The sequence below is a fragment of the Herpailurus yagouaroundi genome, unplaced genomic scaffold (genome assembly GCF_014898765.1).
Source record: "Herpailurus yagouaroundi ecotype Mexico unplaced genomic scaffold, PumYag 28, whole genome shotgun sequence".
Classification (NCBI taxonomy): Eukaryota; Metazoa; Chordata; class Mammalia; order Carnivora; family Felidae; genus Herpailurus; species Herpailurus yagouaroundi.
Window position 1 is genome coordinate 39,513,492 of NW_024412376.1, and position 13,508 is coordinate 39,526,999.

General features: G+C 43.7%; 1 protein-coding gene across 9 annotated transcripts in view; it reads right to left on the reverse strand.

Annotated features, from left to right (window-relative positions):
• Nucleotides 1–11,310, reverse strand: part of DCLK2 (doublecortin like kinase 2) — a 155,594-nt gene extending 144,284 nt beyond the window's left edge. For 4 of the 9 annotated variants that reach the window (XM_040472616.1, XM_040472610.1, XM_040472600.1 and 1 more), the window contains exon 1: nt 10,388–11,288. In XM_040472616.1, coding sequence (XP_040328550.1) covers nt 10,388–10,808 — 421 coding nt within the window. In that variant the 5' untranslated portion in view covers nt 10,809–11,288. Of the gene's footprint in view, nt 1–10,387 lie in introns of all 9 variants that reach the window. The other 5 variants (XR_005789405.1, XR_005789404.1, XM_040472637.1 and 2 more) reach the window with 3 other exon arrangements.
• Between the last annotated feature and the right edge of the window lie 2,198 nt (nt 11,311–13,508).

The window sequence follows — 13,508 nt, forward strand, 5'->3', positions numbered from 1 at the left end:
GGGGCTCGAACTCACGGACCGCGAGATCGTGACCTGGCTGAAGTCGGACGCTTAACCGACTGCGCCACCCAGGCGCCCCATTACATGGCATTTTGAAATACAGCACACTGAACTCCGCTTTCAGTGCCATGGTCACATTTGGGAACAATTTAGCTTGAACAAATAGTATCTATCTGCAGCTTTATATTTCTATTTTACATTTTTATTGATTATACACTTCTGTTAGTATTTACGTTATCAAATTGTTTAGGTTGTATTGGTGTATAAGACCTACGGCACAAGTATACCTACCTTTCTATGTATTTAAGTGACAATGTAATTAAAGTAATTAAGGCAATACTGGACTTCTACAAGTTAGCTGTTACATTTTCACATTGTTTTGCATTTTTAAGTGGCCCAAATATTGTAAAAGTTTAAGAAACATACAATGGTTTTATTTTTTAAAGTTAATTTTGAAAGAGAGCAGGGGGAGGGGCAGAGAAAGAGGGGGACAGAGATCATCCCAAGCAGGCTCCATGCTATCAGCCCGATGTGGGGCTCGATCCCACGAAATGTGAGGTCATGACCTGACCTAAAATCAAGAGTCAGATGCTTAACCCACTGAGCCACCCAGGTGCCCTGAGAAATACTATAATCTTAAGGATGCTGAAAAAGAGAGAAAACGTCAAACCACAATGTGCCCGGCTAATACTTCTAAAGCAACTGGGGCATAGTGGATCGAGGGTCAGTCCTTCAACTGGCTCACCATCTGAGCAGAGATAAAACTTTCCTTGACAGAGTTTCCCCAACTTCTGGAGAGCTTTGCTTAACACCTTCCTCCTTCATCCCTTAAATCTCACTGTGAGTCTAAGAGGGAGACTTGGCCCCAGTTTTAAGCAAGTGATTGATAGTGATGATGGCTCAAAAAGATACAATGCAAGTGATGAAAAACTCAGGAGCCAGATATTTGCCCCCAAAATAGGTGATGTTTGCAGGACAGAAAGGAAGGAGAAATAGTAAAGTATGACCACTGTCTCAAGATGTCTGAAGAACTGCCATGTAAAAGTAGGATAAGTCGTATGTAGCTCCAAAGGGTGTCTCTAGAATACAGCAGGCAAGTTCTAAGGGCATAAAATTTGGTTTAAGATGTTAAGGACCACTACCATTTACCAAAGAGCCACTGAATGCTAGGACTCTGCTAAGTGTTTTATATACATCATAGGGTTCACGTGGAGCCTACCAACTATTGACCTTGATCACTAAACTAGTACAAGATGAGTTCACAGGCTATTTCTCAAGTTCTTTCCTCACAGAAGCTTGATGAACATGAATGTAAACACTAAAATTCCATAACTTCTTTTTTCTTTCTTTGATTCTCTGCCAATGAGGCAAAATACCGTTAAGAAAAAAGACCAATATAATGGACAAAGGTACTGGGAAGAAAGCAACAATCATTATCTTTAAGAAATAATTATATTGTTATTATTCAAACTTAATCTTTTTTATTTTAGAGAGAGAGAGCCCAGGGGAGAGGGGCAGAAGGAGACAGAATCTTAAGCAGGCTCCATGCTCAGCCCAGAGCCTGATGTGGGGCTCACTGTCAACTGCAAGATCATGACCTGGTCCCAAAACAAGAGTCAGACACTTAACCGACTAAGCCACCTGGGTGCTGCAAAACTTAAAGTAATCTTAAGTCTGTAAAATATACACAGTGAAGAGAGAGATAAATCAGTGAAGATATGTTAAAACTTTTGAGAGTATAATTTAATCAACATATAAACAGCAGACAACGTAGCAGGTCATAATTGTAGATTATTTTAGTCACTTTGAGATGCTTGCAAAGGTTATAGTGTAATCAAAATTACTTAAGTTAATCTCACAAGTCAATTTTTCCTATTCTTTCACTCTATAAAGTAGAGCTTCTCACAAATTACAGTATGCCTACTCTACTGCTTTATTCTACCTCTACAAATCTAGCCAACTGTCCAGCTGACTGTGGTAACTAAGAAAGGTTTCAAAAACACCTATATCCACCTATTCCCACCTACTAAAAGCTCTTATATATAGCACAAGAGTTAAATAAATCATCAAATATCTTGTGCCCAAAGGTATTTGTTGCATGGGATAAAGAAATGAATAAAATAACTGTGGTCCCAGTCCTCAATAGGTTTGTAATTTTCCCTTTCCTGAGAATATTTTGTGGAGAAGAGCCTCCTGCAGGTTATTAGGGTTCTAAGAACTCCTTCTAAACATGACCAACATTTTTGTTTTGTTTTTTAAGATTTTATTTTTTAAGTAATCTCTACACCCAACATGGAACTCAAACTCACCACCTCAAGACAACGCTCTACCAACTGAACCAGCCAAGTGCCCCTAAAGCTGGCCACCTTTTAAAAAGTGACATAGAGCCAGATAGAGCCAAGATCATTTCTCTTTCCCACTCCCTAAAGGATTTCCCAAGATCACTGAACTTTAAAGGGGAAAGGGCCTTAGCAATTACCTAACATGTCTTTCATTTTAGTGGGGTCAAGCAAGGCAACTATGCAGAACTATGCACAGATCTTACTTTGCAGGTATGTAGGATAATGCATTTTATTCAGGACCCACACATGAAACATCCTAAATTGTCTTTACACCTACAGTGACTAATGAACTACTGTGATCTTCATTTTCTAAACATAAGTGATTAACATGTTTGGAGTTCTAGACTGCTCATACACTGCGATCTATGTAAACCTGGGGGGTTGGAATAGACCCCATTTCCTCACAGGTGGTACAAAACAGGCAGTTCAGAATACAGTTCAAAAGCAAAGGACAAAGACATCGAGCTTCAGCCCCACCTTTTACTCATGGCGTGAGAGGGCAATTTCTTTATCCTCTCTGAGCCTCCCCATCTGTAAAATGGAAAGACAGTGCAGCATATCTCACAAGATAGCGTAAAAGTTAAATGAGACGAAACATGTAAAGGACTTCACACAATGACTGTAAATAAAACATCTCACATGTACATCAAATGATAAATGGATAAAGATATATACATATTTATATATAGACATATACACATAGATATATACACACAATGGAATATTGTTCCTGAATATTATTCAGTCATAAAAAAGAATGAACTCTGGGGGGCCTAGGTGGCTCAGCCGGTTGAGCGTCTTCTGACTTCGGCTCAGGTCACGATCTCATGGTTTGTGAGTTCAAGTCCCGTGTTGGGCTCTCTGCTGACAGCTCAGAGCCTGGAGCCTGCTTCGGATTCTGTGTCTCTCTCTCTCTCTGCTCCTCCCCTGCTCATGCTTGAGGGTTCTATCTCTTTCTCTCAAAAATAAATAAAAAACAATAAAAAAGTTCAAAAAAAAAGGAATGAAATCTTGCCATTTGCAATGACGTGGATGGAGCTAGAGAGTGTTATGGTAAATGAAATAAGTCAGAGAAAGACAAACAACATATGATTTCACTCATATATGGAATTTAAAAAACAAAACAGATGAACATAGCAGAGGGGGAAAGCAGCAAACCAGAAAACAGACTCTTAGCTATAAAGAAAAAACTGAGCTTTGCTAGAGGGGAGGTGGGCAGTGGGATAGGTTAAATGGGTGATGGGTATTAAGGAGGGCACTTGTGATGAGCACTGGGTTTTACATGTAAGTGATAAGATCACTAAGTTCTACCCCTGAATCAAATATTATACTGTATGTTAACTAACTGGAATTTTTTAAAATTTATTTATTTTGAGAGATAGAAAGAGAGAGAGAAAATGTGAGTGGGGGAGGGCAGAGAAAGAGAGAGGGAGAGAGAATCCCAAGTAGGCTCAGCACAGAGCCTGACAGGGGGCTCGAATCCACAAACTGTAAGATCATGACCTGAGCCAAAGTCAGACACTGAACCGACTGAGCCACCCCAGTGCCCCAACTAACTGGAATTTAAATAAAAACTTGAAAAAGGAATGAATGAATGAATGAATGAATGAATGAAATAAAATATCTCACGTGTTTATGGTGAGATGGTGTTAATGTAAGAATCCTGAATCCTCAGAGTAGTGGTTTTTACTACTAGTAAAACTACTACTACTAGTTTTACTACTACTAGTTTTTACTACTAGTAGTGGTTTATCAATAGAAGAAATAAAAAACAGAAGTGGTGGGAGTATAGGCAGGTGGAAATGAGGGGGAAGAGATCCAGACAGGCAGTAGAGACCCACAGCAACTCCTCTAGCCTTCCCAGCAGTGAAGAAAGCAGTCTGACAACCACTGCCCAAGGGAATCGAGTTTATTTTATATCACAAGATCATAAACTATCTATTTCCATAGCTGAAAACCTTATGAAATATTGATATTTTCTTTCAACTACCCAAGTATCACTGTGTCATACTTGAATTCATATGTGATCTCCTGAATATTCCATTTCTTCCCCTCAAACTTAATAATTCTTTATTCTTCAAATGAAAACTTCTCTTCCCATTACTTCTGGAAAGAGCTTATTAGGTGGCTGTATTATAGCATATCCAAATTTCCCTATTTTAGGAAATGAGAGGAAGAAAATAATCAGATTTGTAGAAGCAGGTATTCTGGAAAAGTCACTTTCTCCACAATGATGAGTGAGCACAGAATCTTTAATGTATCTAAACATAATCCAATTTTTCAAAGTATGTATTTTTTCACAAATATAGAGGAACAACTCAATTCATACAAAACTTCCCTTGACAACCAAGGGACTTAGAGGTACAATCACTTTCTGGCCTACTTATTCAATGAATTTATTGTGTGTGCAAGAGATCTGACCTCACCATGCTCCCAACCTGATACACCACTAATTACAAAGATCAGTGTTATAATAATAGTGCTAAGGAAAAATGCTGTGAGGTAAGAAAAGGGAAGAGTTCTAAGCTTCACCTCAGACTTTAACTCCAACATCTGTTTCTCAGGAAAGATGTTTTCATCATCCTGCCCCTACCTCATTTCTACTTCATTTACAGCATATGAGCTGGGACCAGCTGTGTGTGTGTGTGTGTGTGTGTGTGTGTATGTTCATTATCTCTCTTCCTCTATGAGCATCTTGAGGAAAGAGACTGTACCCTGGAACAGCACCTGGAACAACAACAAATATACTCTCGATCAACAACTATCTGAGACCAATATCCCTAAGGTCTAGAAAGAGACTTCATAGAGAAGCAATATTTGAAGTGGGTCTTGAAGAACCTAGGAGTCTGCCAGAGAAGGCTTGCACACCTAAAATTCAATGTTAAACTGCCACATCTGATCATCATAAATGCCTTAGTGTACTACTTTTGACTTCTATGTGCAAATATCTTATAACTCACAGAGTTTATGTTTCTTTCCTCACCATAACAAGTTGTGAAGAACTCGATTTCTATTATTACTATAAAAAATCTATCTTTGGTCGAGGGGAACCCTTACCCTATAATCTAGGTTCTTATTGAGACTCATTTTTACTTAAAAACTCTCTCAGTAACTGTATTTTGGTTTAACACCTTCAAAGAGGTTGACCTAACCAAACAGATTCAATAAACTAGGCTTACTAGGAGAAACTCAGGAACATCAAGTGCTTGATCACTTTAGAACCTTATTTTTCTTAAAATCAAAAGAATTCAAGCTAATTTTCAAGTTCATTTAATGGAAGAATGGAAGTATCACTTACCAAAACAATCAAAATTCTCTCGCAAAAAAAATTCAATGTTTGTTGTTGTTACTGAGGAGTAAAAGATCAAAACAACATAAAATAACATTTTACTTTGGAATGAGAGAGGCAGAGACAGGTGGCTATTAATATTTTTGACTCCTGGCAAATACTTCATCAGACCCTTACACCCACTACTTGCTTGGTAGTAGGACATCTGCAGCCTTAGTAATTTCCTAGAAGACAGGTTCTGGGTAGGGAAAGGCAGCCCAGGGCATCATACACTCAGTAATCACTTAGAAAGGGGAAGGGTAGGGGTGCCTGGGTGGCGCAGTCGGTTAAGCGTCCGACTTCAGCCAGGTCACGATCTCGCGGTCCGTCCGGGAGTTCGAGCCCCGCGTCGGGCTCTGGGCTGATGGCTCAGAGCCTGGAGCCTGTTTCCGATTCTGTGTCTCCCTCTCTCTCTGCTCCTCCCCCGTTCATGCTCTGTCTCTCTCTGTCCCAAAAATAAATAAACGTTGAAAAAAAAATTAAAAAAAAAAAAAAAAGAAAGGGGAAGGGTATATACTTTCAGTCTAGAAAGGATATTCTTTAGATAATCTGCCAACCTTTCATTCAATAGGAAAGGACCCTAATGCCCAGAGAACAGAGGTGATTTTTCCTTAAATCCAGTCACTAGAACCCAGGGATCCTGACTCAATCAGGTATTGTTTCTACTATCCATGAATCTACTATCCATCTCTCTTTAGGACATCAAAACTTCACAAATATAGCCAAAATGTTCAGAAGGGGAGAACAGTCATGAAACAAAAACTAAGACTAGAGGAGTGCTTGGCTGGCTCAGTCAGAGGAACATATACTCTTGATCTATAGGTCATGAGTTCGAGCCCCAGGTTGGCTGTAGACATTACGTAAATAAACACCTAAGATTAGGAATTCTGACTTTTAGCCACAGACATGAGAACTTAAGAACAAGTCATCTGAACATCCTCAGATGTCTACCAGAGATGCTGTAAGTTTGGCTGAATCATGGCTTCAGACAACTGAAACAGATTTTCCCAGTGCTGACTGTTATGACTCACAGTCCTCCTCTGAGAGAATGTGCCCATCCAGTTTCAAAGACTAAACGTAGTACAGGGATGCACAGCACCAACTCAGTGAAATTAATCCAGCAAGGGGAAGTAAACCAAAAGGCTGAAGATGCCTTGCTGGTTCAGCATAGTACAGGAGGAGTGCCAGCCAACACCTGAACACTGTTTTCAGTCTCCAGAGACATTCAAGGTCAAAGGCAGAAGAAAAAATCTGGGCCATGCAAATTTCTTTTGTCATGTGAGTTCAACAGGATTGGGGCTCTAAATGAGTGTTCATGCCCAGCTGTCTTGAATCATCACTTTCTATTCTCCACTAAAAGCGTTTTAGAAAAACATTCTAGAAAAGCAGTATCTCCTTGAAACTGGCTCAGGTCATGATCTCATGGTTTCTGGGATTAAGCCCTGCATGGGGTTCTGCACTGATAGCATGGAGACTGCTTGGGATTCCCACTCTCCACCCTTCCCCCATCACACTCCCCACCTCTTTCTCAAAATAAATGTTAAAAAAGAAAACAAATGAACAAGGGGAACCTGTGTGGATCAGTCAGTTGAGTGTCTGACTCTTGATTTCAGCTCAGGTGATGATCCCAGAGTCATGGGATCAAGTCCCAAGTAGGGCTGTGCATTGAGCATGGAGCCTGCTTGGGATTCTCCCCCTCCCTCCTTCCCTCCCTCCCTCCCTCCCTCCCTCCCCCCCTCTCTCTCTCTCTCTCTCTCTCTCTCTCCCCCTGCCACTCTCCCCTACCTGCACTCAAAACAGGGAGAGGGAGGGGTACTTGGGTGGCTCACTCAGTCCAACTCTTGATTTTAGCTCAGGTCTTGATTTTGGGGTCATGAGTTCAAGCCCCATTTTGGGCTCCTCACTGGGCCTGAAGCCTACTTAAAAAAAATAAAATAAAATGGCCAAGGGTGCCTGGATGATTCAGCTGGAAAAGCATAGGACCCTCAATCTCAGAATAAGTTCAAGCCCCATGTTGGGTGTAGAGATTACTAAAATAATAATACAATTTAAAAATAAAATAGTTTTTTTTAAATGATCTAAAATAGTCAATTTTGACTATATGGGCAACACTATACAGTCTGTGCGCTCATTTTTACTGATGCAAATAGTAATTTTGCAGATAGCTGGTTAGTTCTTCCTCATGATAAATCTGAACATCTGAGCACACAATTTTAACTAAAAATTTAAACTATTTAAATTCACAAATGACTGATATTAAGCATTTATTTTTTCTTGCAAACAGCCTTGAAACAGGGTATTCCACTCATTTTGTTGGAAATTCAAGACCTAGACAAAGATCCATTGTCAGAGAGAATGTCACTATGACAAAAGAAGGGCACAAATTTTCTTCTTTTGCAGTAATTTTATTATATTAAATACTGCTTGAAACAAGTAGGCAATTGGCTAGACCAGGGAAACGCTTCTGTTGTGCAAATTATTTATGTTAATCACCATTTATCATACGGTAGTAAAATTTGGACTCTACACATTCTTATGGTTCCCCATCCTCCAAATATCAGTGAGTACATAATCAGAAGTAAACTTGTCAACTTTCAACTTACAGTTGAAACTATACAGTTTCAGTGGACCATGCAACACCTGGGCAATGACAAACTCAGGGTAAAATATGTGCTTTCATTAACTCATATGCATAATGGTCATCTTGACCACCTCCCACCATGATGATATTTATCTTTGGAGTACACTAATTTCATGTAGCAAATACACTGTTAAAATTACTTGAGAGTATATTAAAATTTTTGTCCTTCCTCAGACACTATGCACGGTATCCCAAGGGAAGGTGAGAAATGGGTACTTAAGCAATAGGCATTGCCTTCATTTTTCCACAGGGCTGCTAATCTGGCTTGGGTCAGTCAGAAAATGTTACTCAGTTTTGAAATATCTAGGCAAATTCTGCCTTTAAGTATTTCACATGATAAATCAATAAGGCCCTTTTAACAATGTATCACTTTATTTAAACTCCTCTGGCTGTCATCACCTCCTCAGGAGGACTTTAAAACCAAAACACACAAATGACCAAGTGAATGTGTGAAGTCAAGAATACACACACACACACAGGCTGAAGAGACAACTTAATTTGGGCAGGGTCCTCATCTAGCCAAGACAGGGAAAACCTCTGGTAACAATGACGAAGTAGAGAAACTCAACCACTTTCAGTACTCCTCAGTATGGCTATATCAATTTATTAGCAGTGAACTGGAGATGAAAGGGCATTATATGCAGGCGCTGTGTAACAGGCATGTTGCTCAAGTTTCCTAATGTGTAAGATTGTCAAACTGTCTTCAAACCATAAGAACATGATGAGATAATATAAGAAAAATAGTTGGCTCAAAGTTCAGTTTCCTTTCTGTGCTAAGGCAATATTGTTATCACGACATGGAATGTACCATCTGCATTAAGAAAGATACATGAGAGGGGCGCCTGGGTGGCTCAGTGGGTTAAGCATCTGACTCTTGATTTCAGCTCAGGTCATGATCTCACAGGTTGTGGGATCAAGTCCTGAGTCGGACTCCAAGCTGACAGTGCAGAGCCTGCTTGGGATTCTCTCTCTCACGATATCTGCCCCTCCCCCATCCAAGAATAAGTTTTTTGTTTTTTGTTTTTTGTTAAGATGCATGAGAGCAGACAGTATGCAAACATGCAGTCTGCATACATTTGAGTTGTCATCTTTATAGGTACTGTTTAGATCTGGAAAGAAGTTCTTAACTACTAGTGATGCCTTTTCCCCTTGAAAGGAAATACATTATTGCAAGAATTCAAGGATGACACAACATACAGCCAAGCAGTCCCTGAGTGAAGTATGGTTAACGTTCTAGGATTACTAATTCATAATAGGCCCCAACTGCTGACTCCAACAGACTCTATCATTTTAACTAGCTACTTTCAGTTGGGGAGGAGGCAGGAGAGACTGACCTTGATTCACCTCATTACCAGCCAAATGTAGAAAACCCTGTAGCACAGTGGTTTTCAATCTTGTCTGTACATTGCAACCACCTGGGGAGCTTTTAAAACTCCAACTGCCCAGATCACACCCCAGACATCCGAATATCTGGGGGCAGGGTACAGCCACCCATAATTTTTTAAAGTCCCTAGTGATCCAAGATGCTCCCAAGGTTGAGAGCCACTGTCTAGGATCATGCCTTCTGACCTTAAATTACACACTGAAAGCCAAACTAGGAAAGTCAGCCTAGAGCGTTTCACAGCCCCAACTTCTGAGTAGAGCAGGTACAACAGGGTCCCAAACGCTGGAACATCACAGGTGCCTGCACCGAGGTCCACACAGAGGGCCAAACAGAAAGCTTATCATCATCAGATCCTCAGCTGAGAGCCACCTTTTCAAACAATTTGCAGTAAAAACAAACAAAAACTCCAAGTTCACCAATCTTAAGAGATGGCACGAAAGGCCACTGGGATTTCTTTCTTTTCTTTTTCTTTTTTAAAGGCAAATCTCCGGGAAAGGACACTGTATATGGGAGCGCGCCCCACACACAAAATCTATAAAAAAGCAGACAGAAACGTACAGTTCCCATGGCGGCCTAGAAAACACCCCATAAACTCCCCTCTGCGCAGCGCAAGCGGGCGCGCGCCGGCCCATGGCCACTGCACCTGCTGTCGCGCTGGGCCGCACCTGCCGCGCGGGGCCCTCTCCTCCTACCTTCCAGCAGCTCGTCCAGGCTGGAGATCTTCCGACTGCCATCGATGGTATAGATGGTGCGGACGCCCTGGGGCAGGTTCACGTTGTCCGACAGGGAGCGAGTGAGCTCGATGAGCAGGGCATCGAAGGACCGGAAGCGGTCGCTGGAGATGGCAAACACCAGGCCCTTGAAGTAGCGGTCCCCATTCCGGTAGAAGCGTGCCTTCTTGGCCTTCTTCTCCGAGCTCAGAGCCTGCAGGGTCCGCGTGCGGTAGAAGCTGCAGTGGGCACTATGCGCCGGGCTGGGAATGAGCCCGTTCCCCTTGGGGCCCGAACTGCTGCTGCCTCCCGAGGAGCTGGGCGCCCCTCTCCGCGACCCTGGTCGCGGCCTTTTGTCCCGTTCCTCAAAGTGCTCCAGCTCAATACTCCTGGTGCTGGCCATCGCGGCTGCTCCAAGGGCTCCCCACAAAAAACGTCCCAGTCACAACCTCTCGGTAGCCCAACGTCAATGCGAGAATCAAGTACAGGGACGTCTGACCGTGAGGGGCCTCACAGCGCCGGGACACCTGGCTCTGGCATCCCGCCCTCTCCTCGCAGGTGGGGGCCTCTGAGCAGCCGAGGCGCCGACCGGCCCGCGCCCCCACTAAAAGTGGCCACAGCGTCGAGCTGCCCAGCTCATTGTCCAGAGCGGCTCGCTCGATCCCTCCCGCCTACCGGGGAAGCCTCACGGCCCCCCCAACCCCGGTTGCCTTCTCCACCAAGCCACGCCTCACAACTCCCGCCTGGGAGCCGGCCAGGAGCCGCAAAGTTGGACCGCCCCAGGCTCGCCCCGGGCCCGCGGGCGCACACAAAGCTCGGGCGCCCGCCTCGGCTCGCGTCCGTCGGCGGCTCCCGGGAGGCTGAGGGGAAGGAAGAGGAGGGGGAGGAGCTGGGAGCGTGGGAGAGGCGCCGCGGGCCCGCAGGGGCGTCGCGCCCGGCCTCGGCCCGCCCACGCGCCCAGCCAGAGGCCGGGGATGCGGCGCCGCCGCCTCGCTCCTCCGCAGGCCCTGCCCTGGGGCGGCGCGCGCGGACTCAGGCTGGGAAGGCAGTGCGGGGCCCCTTCCTCCCCCAGAGCCCGGCCCTAGCGGGAAATAATGCAGCCCGCCTCCCTCTCTGCCGGCCGGCCCAGTCCACCCGCGAGCATCCGCACCCCGACTCCGCGAGGTTGGGGGGGGGGGGGTTCCTGCCTCCAAAGGGCTGCCAAAACCCGGGAGGGAACTGGGTGCGCCAGGAGAAGGGGGACGCACGAGTCGGCGCGGAGGCTCTGCGGCGCGAGAGGAGCGGCTCCCGGGTCCTAGGCAGCCCCGCCCGCTGACAGCTACAAACCCGCGCAGCGCGCTAATGGGCGCAGCCGCGGCGCGCGCTCCTCCGCCTGGGAAACGTAAACGCGCAGGCCAAAAAAACTACAAAGGAAGGAGATTCAAGGGCAGAGATCACATCCCTAACTAATCTCCAAAGGAGGAACCGAGGCCAAACTAGGGCAGAAATTCGAAACATGCCATTGGATTTGGGCACAAAATTTACTTTTTAAAAGGAAATTTGAAGCTTTATTTAAAAAACCTTTAATAAAACAGTTTCCATTGCAGATTTGCTAACATAGGATGCTGAGTAACTTTGAATGAATCATCACAAGTTACTGGGTTTTGAGGGATTTATGTCAACAAATATTTCTTAAGAGCATGCCATGTGCTAGGCATTGTTTCCATCACTGGGGATGCATTAGTAAGGGAAACAAGCACCTCCCCTCCCCCACTTGCACTCAAGTGGTATTAAATGTTGTAAATTTAAGCTTCTTATTAAGCAATATGTCTAACATTTGTACGCACCCATCACATTGGAAATCTTAGTTTACTAGCGTTTGGTCAACAGTAAAAACATATCTCCTAAAGGCTTGTGAGAAACATTAGTTACTTCCATTTTGCCATTAGGGAAATATAAAACTAAAAGATGTTTGGTCCTAATCCAGCAGGTTACCCAACCTACCCTGAAACCTTATTTATTCAGCACCTGGTTCTCTGGCCCTAGAAAACAAATCCAAATCGACCTGTAAGTTAGGAAAGCACGGATACTTTTCTTGGAATGAACTGAGTCCTGGAAGAACATGAATATGAGAAGGCAGAAAAATCCGCAGTAGTTCTTGAGCAGGTGTGAAGCTGCCTTGGCCTGGCAATGCCCCAGAAGAATCCTGTTCAGTGCAGCATTGTAGCCCCAGAGCAATCTCAGGGACAGACCCGGACATAGCTGACTTCTAGAATCAGGCCTGGAGCAGGCCAGGAAGTCAGCTGATCTGAGGTTTCAGTGTAGTTTTCAAGGGGAAAATTTCTAAAATAGACCTCAATCCCGGCCAATTAAATCACAATTTACTGTTGGGCTTCTCCAACAGTAGTTTTTGAAAGTGCTCTTAATGTACGTAGCCAGGGTTTCCAACTACAGGCTGTAACATTAACAATCAAACACATAAGTGTTCTCAAACTTCGATGTACTTACATGCAGTGGGGGAATCTCATAAAATGTAGCTTCTGATTCAGTAGGTCTGGGATAGAATTTGAAATTCTACATTCCTAACAAGCTCCCAGGTAATGCCAATGCTGCTGGTCTCAGCACAGCACTTTCAAAAAAAAAAGGAACTAAATGGCAAATTCCTTGAGATAAGGCCTCATAAGTCCAAGTAATTGCAGAACCAATCAGCTTTGTAAATGACTTAAAATGGGTGTGTTCATTTGTTTTGCTATTACTATTTCTTGGAGGGGGGAAACACACACACACTTTCTAATCTATTGCTGTAGTAACAAATTATCCCAGATCTTGTGATTTACAGCAATAAGTATTGCTGTAAATTTCTTTATTAACTCAGCAGTTTCTGTGATTCGGAAATCTAGGGGCAGTTTCCCTTGAGTTCTCATTTGATTGCAGTCAAGATGTTGATTGGGGCTGCAGTCCTGTGAAGGTTTGACTGGCACTGGAAGACCCACTTCCAACCTGGCTCACTCACATGGTTGGTAGGAGCTCTCAGTTCCTTGCCATGAGCACCTCTCTGTAGGGTCGCCCGAATGTTGTAACATCTCAGCTGGCTTCCTCTAGAACAAGCATTCATGAGAGAACA